The sequence below is a fragment of the Acartia tonsa genome, chromosome 14 (genome assembly GCF_053477335.1).
Source record: "Acartia tonsa isolate MP-2025a chromosome 14, ASM5347733v1, whole genome shotgun sequence".
NCBI lineage: Eukaryota > Metazoa > Arthropoda > Copepoda > Calanoida > Acartiidae > Acartia > Acartia tonsa.
This window is the reverse complement of record NC_137273.1, coordinates 27,795,523-27,814,828: the sequence shown is the minus strand read 5'-3', so window position 1 is coordinate 27,814,828 and position 19,306 is coordinate 27,795,523. Positions and strand designations below refer to the sequence as shown.

Below are 19,306 nucleotides of genomic sequence, written 5' to 3'. Positions count from 1 at the left end.
AAAAAATGTTAAAAGAACAAAAATCTTCTAAATTTTAATTCAAATATCGTTCGAAATTTTCGTGGATTTTTTTGGTGGGCTTTCTGTTTACATTATCAGCTGATCCAAAGAAGTGTGTTGCCAACACAAAAGTATATGATACCAAATGTTTACGATTTTGGCATAAAACATAGAAGCGCTTTTTAAGATTCATAGGTTCGAATCTTGGCCAAATAATACCGACTTCAAATTAACAAAAAGGGCAAATTTAATCCATTTCAGATACGTTTTTGTACCAAAAATTGTATATTAATATTTTTGGCGATGGGACGTTTTAAAGTCTGGCAACTGTTTCTATTTTGTCTGCTAATCTTTACATCTTAATATTTTGGGCAAACACGAAATATCATAACAACATGAAATCTAAATATTAAATTAGGCAATGCATTTTTTTAGCTTTGACTTCATTTTTAAACCTTGTATCAAGGCATATATTTTTGATTAATTGAAAACATTTTTATTGTTTGTTTTATGAAACGATAATAATGTATAGACAGAGGTCAAAGTAAACAAAAAATATAAAATCACATGATTTTTTTATGGTAGATATTATTTTTAAGCTTTTGGGGACCTATTTCTTATTAGATAATTTTATCTATGCTATTGTTTTGTCTTTTAAGAGGGAATTATAAAAAAACTACAAGTTTTGGTATAAGGAAGAATAATATACAACAAATTATTTTACCAAAATTCAACTTGGATTTATTTTCAGATAAATATATTTATTTAAATAGAATTATAAAAATGGGTAGCTACTTAGGAAAACAGATGGAAGAAAACTTTGATAAACAGCAAAAATTCATGATGGAAATGAATAGGTAAAAACTTTTATTTAAGCTGGAGGGATCATCGATATATTATATTTCTAGGGGTATTTTTGGATGTACACTTTGTGCCACGTACCATTGTATACAATTCTCCCTCCCAGAATTTATTAAAATCGTTCTATTATTCATAATGAGCTCAACTTCAAATGAAAGTCATATCGGTCCAGCTGTTGGCTAGATGGTTCGTACAATCACATAGAAAGACATCCTGTTACTTTTATTTTAGAATCGTCTAATCTTCTTACAGCCTAAATATTCCTTAAGTATTTGATTTAAGATAAAGTGGTCTAGCTGATAAGAGTAAATTTGCAAATAACATAAAGGAAATTAAAATTCTCCATCAAAGCCAAGTCTAATCGATCCAAATGTTTAGATATAAAGTAAATTAGACAAACATTTAGATTTTTTGTAGGGTTACCATGGAACGTCAGATCCAAATGCAAAATCAGATGAGAGAACGAATGATGGCAGCACAGGTATTGTCAACAAATATAAGTCTTTCAAATAATACCCAACCATCTTCAAAGTGTGTTTGTTGACTAAGTATTTGATGAAAATCAATGTTTTTAAAGTACCATTTGAATAAAGAATTATATCAAGATATTTTTTCTCAATTACACTTGATAATACTACCTGTTTTATACTTTTGATTGGTTGATGTATTAATTTGAGTGTCCTAACGTTTCAACCACTAATTGTATTCTACAGAAGGGGTTATTCTGTGTTTCATCATTTGGGATGTACATCAATTTATTTGCAATTGTCTCATCGTTATATTTAGATTGCAAAGGCTCGTGAGATGTTTCTTTGGCTTGGAACATTTTACCTGGTGTCTGGAACTGGAATGATGATGGCATTTGCAAAGTAAGTTATTGATACTGCCAATTTAGGCAATTTTACATGTTAACCAACATGGGAATTGATAATGAAGCATTGGTACTTATTTTAAATTAATAATTAGCCTTAGTAAATACGGCATGGTTATTGATGTGCCTTAACCTTGCACCTGTATTGTCAGATGCATGACACGAGGCTTGATCTACGGATTTGATTTCTAAAAAAAAAGATACCTGATTTCTAAAAATATACCTACAGCAATAATTAAGATAATTTTGCAAAAAACCTTGTGATTTTTTATGGTTTGAATATATGGACATAGACAACTAAAAATTCAGCCCTGTAAACAAAAAGTTTTAGGAACAAATAACGATAATTGCGTTTTTTTAACAATCAAAACTAGGATTTTGATACCTATTATTTTTTATCTTTTTCAATCTTGAGTAAAAAACTTAAAAGTTACATATAGCTATGTAGTATATATAAATTGTTAGCTTTCAATGTTTCTTAATGTACGAAACACTGTGTTTTACATTAATCCTATTACCCCTTCAGGACAAAGAAGCCAGCTACTGTTGTTCCTCTTTTACCCCTCACCTTTATTGTAGGTTATCAGGTATCTATAGTTTTTTTATTTTTCATGTAGTGGTCACAAAAATATACGTATTTTGTAGTTCTATAAGTGGGATATGAACTGCATCTTATTGTCAAATGAATGATTCTTCATAAATTATCAAATGCTATTAAAGATCTGCCCCATTGAACCTTAATACATAATTTATCAAACCCCATCCTTATAATGGCCATGACAGGTGTCATACTTTAATCCAAAACAAAGTTTGGACCAAGGAACATAGACGTCCAAGGGGGGGGGGTAATGTGGCGATTACCCCCCCCCCCAAACGGCACCCCCAAATTTTTTTTCATTTTACCCCCTCCATTTAAAATTTACCCCTACACTGGGGGTGCCGTAGGCACCCCCAACCATTTAGGAGGGGGTAATTACCCCCCCCAAACAATTTTGGGGGGGTAAATACCAGGGAGTAAGGGAGGGGACAATGGGCAATTAATTCAATTTAAGAGGGTTCGCTGAAAAGCAATGGAAACCAGATTTATCAAGAAAATTTTACCAAAATAGTAAAGGGATCATGGTAGCCTAATTTAGAACAAAATTAGTTCTTTGAAAAAAATCATTTACTTGAAAATTAAATTATCAACACATCACAATGTAGTAAACATTCTGTAATTAATCACTAGAAAAATCTTGTTTAGAACTACCTCAACCCTTCTGATATATTTATAACTGACCCCTAATTCAAGTGGTTCTTAGATTATTTAATACACAAATATCACAGTAGAGTTTTTATACATGAAAAGACATTTTCTTGGGAAAAAATATTTGTTAAAACCAGCGATAAATAACAAACTTTTCTGTCTGCATATTCAAAACTAGCTCAGCTAGTTAGCGGGGCATTGATGCGCAAGTCCCCAAAATCAGTAAGAATCTGCTGTATTCGTGCACATTCCCTTTAAGCCAGTCCCCAAAGTCTGAGTCTCCTTAAAAATTGAATATTCGATCCATTGTCCCCTCCCTTACTCCCTGGGTAAATACCCCCCCCCCAAAAAAAAAAAAAAAATCTCTAACAAAAAATTAAATATTATAAATATTTATATTTTGTAGGTATATTTATCTTGTTTTGATATGATACCTAATGAAAGAAATATTTCAAGTGGTGGTCAAAATATTTTTTAAGGACTATTTCTCTCGAAAAGACTTTTCTTAACGAATGTTTATAATTTTTTTTTCAAAGGTATTTATCCAAATTCTTTGAAATAAGTGTAACACTCAATTATAAAATTATATTTATTTTAGGCTGATTTAGCTTACGGAGACAAGATGAACAGAATAAAGGTAGCTATTGAGTACGAGACACCAAGAAGGAAGGTGGTCTGACCACCTCTCCTCTCTTTGTGTAGTACACAATGTGTACTCTCGTACAAAACTGGTTTTAACTCTGTTGGATCACCAACACTCATTTGATTAGCGGACACGGTTGCGATAGGTTATAATATATTTTTTCTGTGTGTGTGATTTAAAACTTCTAAATTGTCATTAAAAAAGTTTTGCATCCTTATTTTTTTATGGTATTTCGAACAAATCTCATTAAGTTTTTATTGCTCCTGTTCTTTTTTTTGTTTTGTCCGCTGGATAGATTTAGTAATGGAGTTAGTTTTATATGGATTTATGAAACAACTCCTTAAGCTGTTTTTAGAATTTTTGATTCCAACATGTAAATAGGGTATTATCGTGCTTTTTGTTAAATTATAGATTGTACTTGTTCCCAAAAATTTACATTTTATTCACCCCCCCCCCCTTACTTTTTTTTAAAGTTGGATAACCAGCTGTATATATACTCCCTCGTTTGATTTGATAACCAGGAGTTGTATAGGTCATCATGATTATTATTAGGTTTTTTTTCTGTAATTTTGGGTAAATCTTGTTTTCATTTGAAAAAGAAGCTGTAAAATTGAATGAATTTTAGTGGATTACCACGTGTTCATTATAAGATCAATCATGGTTCGTTTTCATCTATTGCATATTATTTATCTAATTTGTTAAGCTTGCGTTCATTAAATACTTTATGCATAACTATTTTTTATAAAATTGGCAGTATTTTTTGTATGAATTGAGATCGTAAAATATTTTTGTTAGTGCTACGAATTAAACTAAAGTTAAAATCAGCTACAGTGAAATTGTGGTCAACAAAATGATACTTGTAAAGAACTTTTTAGGTCTTAATACTATTTAAAGGAACAGAAAAGTAACGTTTCATTGTTTAAGTATTTGTTAGCGTGAGTAATCCAGTGAATTTTGTGTCTTTAAATAGTATTTTGGAATCATAAATTCAATTGATTTTTCTTTCAAAGAATGTCTCATATAATTAAGGCAATATAAGTTTTCTTTTGTTATTTTGTAGCACTTTTGTACTACTTAAATGAGTCGTATGTGTGTGTACGGGTGTCGTTGTATTTGTTCGTTTCATTTGTATAAAGTGTTTTTACTATCTATTGAATTTTCTTTCTAAAAATCTTTTTTCTCAAATTCACACATTTCATTACTTAATTTTCATTTAGCCTTGTTTGGTAGAATTGTTTTGAGTCGGATAATTACGTTTGATAATTTATAAGGACTTAAATTATGGATTACGTCTGAAGCCCTCTTTTATTTCATCTTAGCTATTAATAAAATTAAACAAATTGACTTGTTAATTTGGCTTTTTTTAAAGAGTTGAAAATGTGTTTTCCACGTGGGAGTGCTATAAAACAGACAAAAGTAGTTAATTTCGATCTCTAATAATTTATATGGTTTGATGCTCTGAGCAGTTTCATGGTGTTAATTACTTGTTGTATTATATGTGTTGCTTTTAGTGTAGTTTTTACCGTGAACTTGCTAATTTGAACTAATTTAAGAAGCAAAAAAGTTAAATTTGCAATTGTCCTTTTTGTAGCACTCTTTTGTACTTTTGTTTTCTGTTAGTTATTTTGTATGTGTGTGTGTGTCTGTGTCTGTGTGTGAAGAAGCAGTTTTAAAATATAAATTTTCTACAATTATAACATGTATAGTGTATACCCATACTTTTATCTTAAGGCCTATTATGAAACACATATATGTCGGTTCTGTGGATATTTATATGAGATTACTCATGGGTTACAAATCCGTTTTGGTTTTCTTTTTAAAACTAGATAAAACTAATGGGTTGATATCCGTACTTTTTACGTAATCGTTCTTGTTTTTAAGAAGGTTTAGTTTGTAAAAATAGAACTCTATATTTTACTTTGTCCTGTCTGGAATAAAGTTTAATACCAATTTACGTTATTGTTTAAAATCACTAGGTACTAGAATTTAAGACACTTAGGGAAAATAAAAGAAAATGATGATAGTGGTCGCATAGGCCTTTTTCTAATATTTATATAGACAGGTTTCTTAGGAAAATATTGGTCAATATGGCCTAAAATAATGGACTGATTTTTGGCAATTCTGATGATGTTTACTTGATGTGCTTTATATTTATTGATTATTATGTTATTGATTATTGTATTTTTGGAGGACGCTATTTAGTTTTCTTAACTGCTGGCTTTTGAAAATTATTTTTGATTTGAAAACTTCAGAGTGTCCTTTATCGATAAAATTTACAACTCTACCATGAAGATTGAAGCTCTTTCAACACCCTGATATCAAGATTCGAAGAAATTAGCTTTAGAAGATAACTCTAGTAATATTAAAATGATGAAATCCACTTTTACAAAAGTTTGAATGCAATCTTCCTTATTTAAAGATGTTTTTAATACATGCTATTTTTTTCCAAAATCGATGAAAGTTTAATTATCCCCCCCCCCCCCCTCACATTACCATATTATGGTCGATTATATTTATGTATAAAGATAGCTTCGGATTGTTATTTTTAAAAATGAAATTATAATATATAATCTATCTTGTTATTAATTAATACCTATTGTTACTATTGCATTTTTTCTTATGCTTTTTAGACGGTATTTGTAAGGTATTTTTGGAAATTAATATTGTATTTTCTTGTGATTTGTTGCTCTTTTCAATATTGTTTTTAAATTGTACCTGCTTCATTTATAAAATCTAAAAAATCAAATAAATAATTAATCTATTAATTACAAATATCCATAAAAAAAAACATTATTTTTTTCATTTCGTATTAGAGTTTACAAATAGTTTATATCTTATTCAAATAATCCAATTCCAATTTTAAATGCTTAAAATGTGTTTTAGATTTTTGTGTCCTTAATGGAAATAAGTTTTGTCTATAAGTAGTCCAAGAAAACAAAAAAAATTTAAGACCTTACAGAGTAGCTGCGCTAATAAAACTAAAATGAAGTAATATTTTGCTTTCTGAATAAGATCTCAAAAACAGATGAACCACTATAAGTCTTTCATAAAGTAGAGTTTATTTTATGCTTGTAAAATTTTGACTTAAAATTTTCTCAGAGATTTTTAATTGATTTTTTTCCCCAGGCGGAAGCAGAGAATATTATGCAGTATGAAAAAGACATCATTGAAATACCAGGAGGTAAAGTTTTCAGTATATTTTTCTAAATAAATTTTAATTAAATTTTCTTAACTAGGTATGTTTGATTGTTTTAATTTCAATTGCCCTAGGCCAAGTTTAGTTTCCCTTTTTACAAAAGGACTTGGGTTTTATAGGCATTTGAAATCAGAAAATAACCTGACTAGCAAAAAATATTGAATCTGCCTGGGATCAAAATTCGAACTACTCTCAATAGGTATTTTTTGTCGGTTTCTCTCAAATCGCTGTCAAGCCTAGAACACCCCCGTCCCCTTATTTTGAAACAAAATGAACATAGTGAGAAGTTTTCTGTTTGGTACTTTAGTTCCGATAAGGATAGGGAGGTTATATTGGGTACTATGTAGCCTCGCAAATGTAGGCCCCACAGGGTTATAACACCCCTGCATTGGTTTTGGCATGGAAAAAACTAGGTACCTCTTCTCTTCCCCAGCCGTATTTTCAATTTATTTCAAAATGATGGATAGTGGTTTAAATTCACTTAGGCACTTAAAGGGAAAGCAACGTACGTGTGTTTAGTTTAGGTGCCTACTTACCCAACACATTTTTCATATTTTTTTTATAATTCAGGCCTTCCAACTTTATCAACGATTGACACTGCCAGGTTTAGATTACAGGTAACTTTATTATAAGCTATATCTATTCAAAATATTTTGGGATAATGCCTGCCCAACCTGCGAATCCTCAAGAGCGGCACCTATTTATTTTATTTCCAATGCCTGGATTTTAAAAAGTTTTGGATCTTGGAAAGAAACCTAGCGGGTTCGTCGTAATTTCACAGTAGGTAGCTTTTGATAGATTATTTTTGGTTAAGTTAGGTTAGGTAAATAGTATCGATTGCCCCTCAGGGTTATAGCCCCCCGCAGTGGCTAGAAATAGGAGAAAAGCTACTTTGAAAATACGACGAAACCTGTCGTGAATTTTTCAGAACCGTATTCCTATTCAGAGCGTGCCTAAACCTGGTCTTAATATGGCAGATGTCTCCTTTAAAAAACTATACCTATTTAATATTTATATTATTTTATTCTATAGGATGAGCAGAAATATCATGCAGCCCCGAAGATTATCTAAATAGAAAAGTCAGGGAAAATTGGAATCCTATCAATCACATCGCGATAATATTTTACACTAGCTTTCTGTCAGGGAAAATTGGAATCCTATCAATCACATCGCGATAATATTTTACACTAGCTTTCTGTTATTCGTTGGTTTTAAAACTTTGGGGAAATTTGTTGGTTGGTTTATTAAGCTGAAGTAAATCTTTAAGTGTCTAAATTTTTCAACTAATAATTTTTATCCACATAAGGGATTATTTTAATTATTAACAACGTGGATTTATCGTCCATTGTGTCATCCCTGAATAACTTAGATAGATTAATTAACTTATTTTAAGAATTATATTGCTAAGCAATCGCAAAAGCAAATAAAAAATCATAAATATGTATTTAGACATGAACCGGTGAATTTGTATTTTTCTTTTAAAACCCTAAAAACAAATTAAATCTGAAATCTAATTTAAAAAGTAACTTTCATGTATTATTAACACAGTTTTTCTAAAACAAAAAAAAATAAAAAAAAAACGAATGAATTTGATAATTATAGAATTGAATTTGAATCTTTTATTATTAAAATTCTTACATTAGATTTTATCATTCTTTAACATTAGGTATCTTAATCTAAATATCTAAATTTATATTGTTAATGCATAGTTGAAAATATGTGTCATATATGTATTGTAAAAATGTTAGTGTATAGTCCCTTTCGTGGCAACGCACCTTAAGGGGCGATTCTTCATTTTTTTCACAGTAGCTTATCTCCTATTTTTTGCCCCTTCTGGGCCAATTGCCTAACCCTGTGGGGCAATCACCTAATCCAATATAACCTAACCTAACCTAAAAGAACCTGTTAAAAACCATTTTAAAAATACGACGAATCGCCCCGTAAGGGGCGTTGCCACGAAAGGGACTATATCCAAATGTTAAATAGATCTTTAGAACAAAATCTTTCCCTCTAGTAGAGATTTTGTTATTAATTTAAAGACTGCAAAAATGTAAATCACTGAAACCAAATTTTTAATAAAACAAAGATAGAGATATGTCACCTAAAGATAATCTATATTTCCTACAATTTTTCTACTAGTTTAAAGTAATAGTTCTGTGCAGTAATGAGATGATGTGATATGATAGTTTCAGTTTGTGGAAAAGTTGTAGGCAAAATATTATTCTTCAGGTGCTATATCCTTGTCTTTATCCAGAATGTGCAATATCGATGTTAAAAATAAGGGCTTGGCAGCCGTGCGCAATAAAAAAAATAAACTTTAGGATGTTTTTAAAATTTTACATACCGGACGAATTATCATATTTGAAACAAGTTTAGAAAATAGATTTTTGAAGATATAAACGACACGTTGGTCTTCTATCTGGCTTTATGTTACACACAGCTGCCGAGCACTAAAAAAAAGTTCCTATCTTTTTCTAAGTTGGCTTTCTTATGTAAGTGCTAAATAATTTTGATAGTATAAACACACTTTACTTGAGCTGACGTTAGGTTTGTCATATTAAAGGGGAATAGTAGCGGAAAATACAAAAAGATTTATCATTTCTTCAACCTTCAGCTAAAACGTTACTACAGATATTTGTCCTAAATTAAGCTCAAGCAAGGTGTGAGCCATTCTCACAACTTTTCTGAATTACCACTACTACTAATAATAGATCTTAAACACGCCTATCTTAAATAAAGATTAGTCAATAGAAAATCTCCCAATTTGGCTAGGCCGATTTTAGAGGATTTTTTGGCTTAATTTTTATTTAAGAGTTTTCAAACCAAATTACAATCTGTTCGGTCCTATGACAAACACAGGAGTCCCAAACGTCGAAGAGACAAACACAGGAGTAAACACTAAACCTAACCTAACCTATTTTAGACCATTTTATAGGTTTTTTAAATGCCTAACCCCTGCGGGGGGCTTATTTGTACAATTATATCTTAACCTAACCTAATCTGTATAGAAATACTTAATTCAATTGATATTTAAACACCTGCGTTTGTCCACTCCGACGTTTGGGACACCTGCGTTTGTCCTGGAACCATCTGTTCAAGTACAATAAATGGATTATTTTTAATTTTATTACTACTTAATCAAAAAAAAACCTTACGCTATTTTTAAAATGTACTTATTGATTTTTTAAAACACCATGATGATAAACTAGTCGTTTTACACACATGTACAAAATATACGTATAATGTTTTATTTTTCATTGCAAAGAGACCATCAAAAAAGATTATATAGTTAATTTTACACATTTTTTAACAACATGGCTTTCTATGTTGGAGCTTCTTAGAATCTTCACAAACTTTCAATTATTGTAATTGGATAGTTGCATCAAGTACATTTCAGAAAAATTATTTCAAGCATAAGTTACAAGTAGGTATATCATCAAACATATATGATTGTGTAATATAATAAACTAGCGGCTTCGCTTTAGCCTCTAGGGGCTTTGCCCCAAGAGATTAATCAAACCAATTTTTCGTATCTTAGATTTAAAAGAAAAATTTTATAAAAAAAAAAATTTTTTGGGGGGGGGGGTGGGGTAGTCGACCCCACTTTTTTAATTTTATTTTTAAAAAGAATTTTTTTTTCTTTTGGGGGGGGGTAATTTTCATTTTTTTGGGGGGGAGGGGAGGTTATGGGTGTCCCATAGGATAACAAACAAATATACATCACTAAATTAGTCGTCATGATATTTTTGTGAAAATAAGCCAGCCATATAAATTGCATATATCACAAGAATACGAGTTTCAAGTCCTGATTTTATCTAAACTACATGGTAGAGAATTTAAATTCTTACAAATAATATTTAAATCTATTTTATACCATTGAACAGGAAAAATATTAAGCAGTGAACTACTTAATTAAAGTTTAAATGCATTTCGTGCAACTATCCCCATAGTGAGCTAAAATAAAGGTGACTAACATAAACGAGACCCCCCCCCCCCCCCCACCTCGGGTGAATGTAAAACTCTTGGCAGGGATGGGGTGAAACCATCTACCAAAAAATATTGAATTATAAAATGTGATCCGAATTGAAAGCAAATATTGGTATATCTCCTAAAAGGTTCAAAACTTGTTTATGTTAAGCTCCCTTCAAATAGCCAGTTTTAATTTACACCACAACTTTTAAGATTTGTTATGTTTTATGCCTATGTAATATTTTAAAAACTTGTACTGTATCATATACTCTTCAATTATATATATTTATTTAATGTACTTAGACTGTTTAGAAAGCTTACCAAAATATTTGTGAATTTTTCTAAGCTGACTATTAAATTATTATATTTATTCTAATGTTAAAATTTTATTGTTTGATTGTTAGTCAATAAATAGTTTATAGTTCAAACCTCTCATTTTTAAGATTAGTAAATATTGATTTGACATGAATAACAAAATCCAAGTAAGTAAAGTTCATCAAAACAGACAGACAAACGAATATTGACAAACATAGACTTGAGGCACTTATATCAAGGATGACAGCATCCAAAAAACATGGATGCACCAACGGACAAAGCAAAGTATATAGAAGATGTGTATTTGTCTTTAAAAAGTAAAAAGAATACCTAAGCAAAAAATCAAAGAAATCACATTTTAAAAATTATTAGGTTGGTATTTTTGTTTTCAAAGCATGAACGACAGACAAACGGAAAAATAAGTATAGAATTGATGCGTATAGGTCAATTAAAATTCACTGAAAATTTCAGCCGTCTACCGAGAAAATTATATTTCCCTTAGCGATATGGACATACAAAGCTAATTATGAAGTAGCTTCGCCACTAAAAATTTGTAGTAGACCGGTAGATTAGATTTAGTTTTGTGCCTGAAGGCATTTTACTAAAATATGGGGCCCTTTAAGACAAAAAAGGGGCTAAGTATATATTGTATAGAAATTTAGAAAGCGTTGTATACGCATGAATAGGTCTTAAAGATGGTATAAAATAGTGAATCACAATTTGAGCCAAAATAATGGGGGAGGGGGGTGAATAAGTTTGGAGCAGTAGGTTTATCCACTCCCCCTCAGTGATTAAATCATTTCCGAGGGCCGAGGCCCGAGGGGATGATAAAAAAATTCTGGGGGTTGTTAATATTTAGGGGGCTATTCTACTCCACCTTAAATCTTGTGCACGCCTTTTTCTTAGTCAGGAGTGAGGGGACATTGGACTGTAAATTACACTGGTACCAAAATTTGTTAACCACGTTATCTTATTCGTTGGCTTAGAACCTTTAGATACTCTTGATTGGTTGTTTACTAACTGGCAGTGTTCAACTAATAATTTTAGTCTATAGAAGGTTTAATTTTATTTATTGTCATTGGGTTTGTACTTAAATTTATCGTCCATTGTCTTATCCCTTAAGATATACAAAGAAATAAGAGACGGAATTTAATATAAATATTAAAAGAGAAATATTATCTTACTAAAGAGGGAGTGAAAAAACATGTTTCACTATATGTAAAAGAAATGAAAACAGCGCATTTTAAAATTTATAAAAAATCAAATTTTGTAATTTACAAATAGAAAGATATTTATGATTACACTTTATTAAGAAAAAAAAACTTAAGAGTAAGATCATAGCCGTACAATGGTGTTTAGTTTTACCCCCATTTAATTTTGAAACCCCTCATTTTACCCCACTTAAAAAAAAATACATTAGGTTGCCCCCTCAAACCTTTGAAATCCCTCATTTTACCCCCCCCCCCCCTGAAAATAAATACCTTGGACGGCAGTGGGTAAGATCAACGACAGAAGAAAAGCATCTTGATATGTGTCTTGATAATTCATAAAAGTCGGTTTCCCTCATTTCGCCTATGGACCACTTAGGAACTTAATGAAGAAGAAAAAAACATGTTTTGGTCCTTATTTAAGGTTAAATTAAATAAAGGTTAAAAGACTCCCGTTTGGATAATATTCGGGTATAGTCCCTTTCGTGGCAACGCACCTTAAGGGGTGATTCGTTGTATTTTTCACAGTAGCTTTCCTCCTATTTCTAGCTCCTGTAGGGGGCTTTAACTCTGCGGGGCCAATTGCCTAACCCTGTGGGGCAATCACCTAACCCAATATAACCTAACCTAACCTAAAATAATCTATAAAAAGCCATTTTAAAAATACGACGAATCGCCCCTTAAGGGACTATTCCATAATATTCTTATGATAGGGTTAGTGATCCCTTGCTGAGGCTAGAAATATATGCTTTTATTCATAATAAGGGGGGTGGGGTAGGGTTTCTGTGGTCCAAATAGGTTTGGATCACAGAAGAGTGAAAGCACTCATTCAAGCGCAGTGTGGAGAGTAGAAGGGGTTGGGGTATGGAGGGGGTAAAAAAGAAATCTAATGCATAGAAAAAATGTACAGTTTGTGAGAAGATAGCTAGTGAGAAACTACACCACTGTTCTATCAGGCGTTTGAATTACCGTTAAATGGGTTAACATTGTATTTCCTAATAATTTAATTTACTTGTAGCTTCGCCTCTAACTTCTAAGTTTTATGTTTTTGAGTTGGGATATATGGTGTAGAAAAGAAATAAGACCGCAGAAATTAAATAGCTAAAAATCATCCCGGCGGTAAATAAAGCTTCCCTGAAATTGAAAACTTAATATAGTGGATAGCGTAATCTTAGAGGACTAACAATTCTGTCAATATTTGACAAATGTGTTATATATTTATGTTGCTTTAATCTTATTAGATTTTAGAATATAGTTATGTGGACAAAATGTATGAATAATAACATGTAATAAATATAAATAGAAGCTAAAACTATATAATTTGAACAAAATGTCATAATGTTTATTAGTCATGCTCACTTTTGTGTAAAATTGCCATATTGTCGACAAAATTCAATAAAAGTGTATGTCAGTTTGAAAGTAAAGTTAGGAGGATTTTTATTAACTATATCATATTTAATAATTTTAAGCTAAAAAATTATCATATTAAAATTAGACATTTTGGACTTTTTGGTAATGATTATAAGCTCTTATTTTCTCGTATTCATTCGAATCCGGTGGATAGGAACCGGTTCTCATCCATACGAAAAAACTATGTCTAGCATCGTATTATATCCAGTTTTCTACGAACATAAAAATGTACAATCATAGGATTAAAACCAGTTTTTTTAGCCGGTGACTTCGGCACCTCGGGGCTAAAAAACTTGTTTTAATCTTTTAATTGTACATTCTATATCCGCGGAAAGCTGTTTATAATACGATGCGAGAAATAACTATTATCTAACTACGATAGGGATCACAATGCAAAGCTTGAAATCGATAGCACAATTTAAAAATCTTCCCTTAGCCTATGAAGATATTAACAAACAAGGATGACAACATCCATAAAAGCGAAGCTCTAAAACGGTAGGACAAACTGTCAGAACTGAATAATCAGAATGTAAATGTATAAGAGTCAAAAAAGCAAAATTGTAAGTAAATTTGTTGGAAACTGCTTGATACAGGATAATGTTCATGGACATACTTACATTTTTAGGACTTGATTATAGTGTTGCTTCGCTTATAATATTGTAATCACCATGCAAAGTTTGAAATCGATAGGACAATTCTAACATGCCTAAATTAACGAAAAAAGCTATCCGTTACGGACGGACGTACGGACGGACCGACCCTAATTATAGAAAAGCTTCGCTTTTAAAAATAGTAGTTACATCGTTAGAGCGGCTATCAAAATGCGATATAAATGAAATCAGCTGAATATACTATATTTCTACCTCTTCTATGTGAGAAAGGCTTCTGAATTTTCTTGAGAAGATTCCCTTGATTTTGTTCCTCCGTATGTTTTATTGTTATTCTTGTCATCCTTGTTATTGGCTTTGTTATAGAAAATATTTGTAGAGAGCGACCAGAAAATTTTGTAAAAATAGAATCGGGGAATTACAAACTTTTTAAGATACCAGATTTTAGAAAGCGTTAGAGAGCATTGCCCTGTAATAATTTCTTTAGTAGAAATTCAACTGCCAACCAGTGACGAGATATAGCAATGAAAGTTTCTACTCAGAGAGAAAGAGAGGACAATGGGCTGTTTGTTACACTATCCCAAAAGTTTTACAATAACGTCTTCTTATTAGTAAGCTTAACAACTTTGGGGACTTTAGTGAATTTTGATTGGTTGGTTTATTAAGATGAGTGTACAAACCTTTGAACCACTTATCTCAATCTATAAAAGGGGTAATTTTGTGTATCAACATTGGTGGATGAACATTAAATTATCGGCCATTGTCTTATCCCTTTAGATCCCTGGATTCTCCTCTCTGTCATGGGGGCAACGGGTTCTGTTCTTGCTTAAATGGTGTTATAACAATGATAGCTGTATACATGTGCTTGTCAGTCGCATGAAATTTATTTGTTCAGTGGAAACATTGAACCAAAATTGTTTTAGGCTTGCCTTAGAGTTTGGGTCCCTTATATGAATTTGTAAAAAAGGGGGAACCCTAACTCCTAGGCTAAGCTAGAAAATTTTTGATCATAGAAAAAAAACGAAGAAGTGGGTTTCATCTTTTTTTTACAGTAGCTTTTTTCTTTCTTATAGCCTTGCGGGTAGCTCTAACCCTGCGGGGAAATCATTAACATTTATCTAACCTATAATAACCTATCACAAATACGACGAAACACCCAACCTTTTTTTTCATTCTATGATCCGAAATTTTTATTTTGATTTACTTTATCAAGATTTTAAAATAGTTTTTAAAAAAAGTATGAACACCACTTTTATGGCTGAGAACCGGTTCTAATCTAGCGGATATTAATCGTTTTCGAAGCTACACTGGAAGAAAAAATTCTGAAAGTTTTTGTGTTCACTAAGATCTCGTTCCATAATTTACAGGGAAGCTGAGCATTGGTCCAACTAATGTAGGTTTCAGGCTATTTATAATGTGGTTTTGTTATTCCACTCTCCATAATCATATCATACAAAAAATTAGCTTTCTTGTCTGTAACAAAGGATCTCACTGTGCCGATATGGTTCTTCTTCTTATAAGTGAAGCTTTTCATAGGTGTAAGGAAGGTTTTTAACAATTTTGGGGGAGGGTACTTAACAATAAAAATATCTCTTTTACCCTTTCTCTTTAAACTCAAATTGAAAATGGGGAGAATCGACATTTCTCCCCCCCCCCCCCCACTTAAGTATTTGCTAGTATAGCATCGTGATAAAAGTCACCTACTAAAAAGTAACTTTTTTTTTGGTGGGGAGGGGGGGGGGAGGTAACCCCACCTTTATCTCTTAGAGCTTCTTCCCTATAATCCAGTTTAGTAATGTACAGAATAACTCCAGAAAAAAAAGATTAAGAAATAAACACTAACAACTTTTAAAAGTACACAGAGACACACACAAATTCACACACAAACTCACACACAGAAACACACAAATTCTCACACACGGACACACACAAACTCACACACAAACACACACAAACTCACACACAAACTCACACACAGACACAAAAAACTCTTACACCGACACACACAAACTCACACACAGGCACACACAAACTCAGACACACACACAAACTCACACACAGACACACACAAACTCACACACAGACACAAAAAAAACTCTTACACCGACACACACAAACTCACCCACAGGCACACACAAACTCAGACACACACACACAAACTCACACACAGACACACACAAACTCACACACAGGCACACACAAACTCAGACACACACACACACAAACTCACACACAGACACACACAAACTCACACACAGACACACAAACTCACACACAGACACACACAAACTCACACACAGACACACAAAACTTACTTCTCGCACAGAGACAAAAATAAATAATGTGTACAGATTTATTTTAGATAAATCTTGAAAGGTCACTTAGATTTTATATTATATCTACAATACAAAGTAGAACGACGTCTGTCTGTATGTATGTTTGTTTTTAACGAAGGATCTCGCTAACCGCTAAAATGATCGGGTTCTTCTTAACAGGGTAGCTTCTCATAGATCCCGGGAAGGTTTATAACCATAACTAATCTTCCCCCCAATAATATTTTTTTACTTTTTCTTTTAAAATCTAAAATAAGAAATTGTGTTGTCAAATTCGACTCAACCCTCCTCAAGTGCCGCTAGTAATAATACAAAGTAAAACGAGGTCTGTCTGTCTGTTTGTTTGTTTGTTTGTAGCGAAGGATCTCGCTAACCGCTAAAACGATTGGGTTCTCCTTAACATGTTAGCTTCTCATGGGTTCCGGGAAGGTTTTTAACTCTTTTCTTGGGGGGTGGGACAAAAAAAATTAGTTTTTAATTTTTCTTTTAAATCTAAAATACGAAAAATTAGGTTGATCAAACTTCTTGGGGCAAAGCAGTAAGCACCTAGAGTCTAGGGGCGAAACCTCTAGTATTTTTTTACAATAGTACGGATTTTATGTATATCCGTTAAGATTAATTCAACCAATGAATAAATTTAGTTATTTATTTTAGGGAAGCTTTATATATATTTAAGTGTTGTTTTAGGCTATCTTATTTCTAAATTTAGGATTTTGGATGGTTTTATTTTCAAAGGGCGTATTTGCATGGCCTCAAATATCAAAAATCAACCAAATTCTACCAACTACCAAAGGCAGAATTCCATATTTAAGATTTTTGGGGCATATTGCCAAATTTCTAAATCTAATAGTATTCTTTTATTATGGTCCTAAAGATGTAAATACAAGTGTAATCACAACAGATTATTAGTCTTTATTGTGTTGAATGATTAAAGTGGCTAGGCCAGGAATTTAAAACTGAAAGAATAAGAAGGCTAGACCTCAGACTTGTACTTTATAACCATTTACAGGGTGGTTTTGTAAAGGTTTTACAATGATTAGATTTCCAGTATTAGTATCATTTAAATTGACAATTTTATATAAAAAATAGTATGTTTGTATGTCAACCTAACAGCCTGTTTGAGAAAAAAAAATTATGCTTATATAAACTTACTACATCTATAGGACATATTTTTGAAAGAATTTAAATTTTAAATTGGGTGATTTTTAAAATATCAGTAATTGAAAATCAGTATTCAAAGTCAGAGCTTAATTTAAAAGACAATTGAAAAAGACAATGGACTTTATTAATAAGATACATCCCTAATGATAATAAACAATTTAACACCTTCTGTAGATTAAAATAATTGGCCGAAACATTTGGACAATTATAGTTCCTAACTCTTTCTATGTCCATTTAAATTAAAATGTTAGAGCTTACCATAAAGTACAAAATACATACATTATTGAATTTATTCAATGAAAATATGTGTTTGTTTATGATTATAATTTATTTTAAAAGCTGTTTAGTGAATAAATTTATGTAAATTTATGGTTTGTATAGATGTATATTTGTCAATATGTAGGTGTATAATTGACAAATTATAAATTTTATAGATGTATTTTTGTCAATATGTAGGTGTATAATTGACAGCAAAACTGTGAATATGCCAGTGCAATAACTGTATTTTTGTCATACCCCCTAAAAACGCAGGTGTGAACTTGACAGTAAAACTGTGTTTATGACAGCAAATCACTGTGTTTATGACAGTAATATCACTGTATTTTTGCTAGTGGTAAACCTGCCATATACTCTAAGACAATGGACCATAAATTAAGAATAAACAAAATTTGAATTGTTTTTAAAACTTTGTTTGTCATAAAGCTAGTAAAAGTGGCTGACTTAGATAATGACGTAAAAAAAATTAAACAATTAGAGGCCAGTATACACTGTAATAGACCAATGGTAAAATTTATAGTGGCCTCTCATTGGGTAATTTAATTGGCGTCATAATCTGAGTCAGCCACTTTTACTAGCTTCGGTGTCAGAATAATTTTTATTCCAATGTCCCCTCCCGCCTCTTCCTTTGTGTAAAATACAGGTGAACCACCCTGTTAAATATTCTGTACGCTACATCATTGACAGACAGACAGACGCACACACACAAACAAACACCCTTTATACTGCTTTCATGAAAATACACAAAAACACCACACACAAACACACTAACATCCAGCGGTGTCAGATGTACGCATTTTGTGCGTAATGTACGCATTTTTAACTTTAGGAAAATGGACTTTTATAAGTAATGTACGCATTAGCAAGTAATGTACGCCCCCTATTCCCTTTTCTCTTTCCCCTTCCCCATTTCCTTCCCCTCTCCCACAAATGTACACATCATCAAAGGCCCAATGTACACATTTTTTGTACACTTTGATCTAAAAAAATATCTGGCAACTATGCCACATCGCTCAGTTATGTTGCTAACCTGACATTGTCATGTAGTCTGTATAGAAAATTCAATTATTCAAGATTAACATAAAATCAATGTTATATATGTATTGTTGAAAAAAATTAAAGTGACACACGTACTAAGTAGTTAAATTAAATAAAAATCCACAAAATGTGTAAAATTGTGAATTAAAAAAATGTCAAGTGTTAAAATTT

The 19,306-nt window shown here is 31.6% G+C and overlaps 1 protein-coding gene across 1 annotated transcript; it reads left to right on the top strand.

The window, feature by feature from the left end:
• Window positions 1–755: 755 nt before the first annotated feature.
• On the top strand, window positions 756–7,994 carry LOC145305504 (plasminogen receptor (KT)). Its single transcript, XM_080147132.1, has 8 exons — window positions 756–857; window positions 1,279–1,342; window positions 1,648–1,730; window positions 2,259–2,319; window positions 3,577–3,615; window positions 6,748–6,802; window positions 7,388–7,434; window positions 7,850–7,994. The coding sequence occupies exons 1-8, from the start codon at window positions 784–786 to the stop codon at window positions 7,886–7,888; spliced, it is 462 nt and encodes a 153-aa protein (XP_080003258.1). The 5' UTR covers window positions 756–783; the 3' UTR covers window positions 7,889–7,994.
• Window positions 7,995–19,306: the final 11,312 nt, after the last annotated feature.

What these genes read in the sequence shown, in the direction of transcription:
- LOC145305504 (XM_080147132.1), top strand. Translation starts at nt 784, where the DNA reads ATGGGTAGCTACTTAGGAAAACAGATGGAAGAAAACTTTGATAAACAG. An exon ending in ATGATGATGGCATTTGCAAA is followed by an intron (nt 1,731 to 2,258) that starts GTAAGTTATTGA and finishes TTACCCCTTCAG; the next exon opens with GACAAAGAAGCCAGCTACTG. An exon ending in CATCATTGAAATACCAGGAG is followed by an intron (nt 6,803 to 7,387) that starts GTAAAGTTTTCA and finishes TTTATAATTCAG; the next exon opens with GCCTTCCAACTTTATCAACG.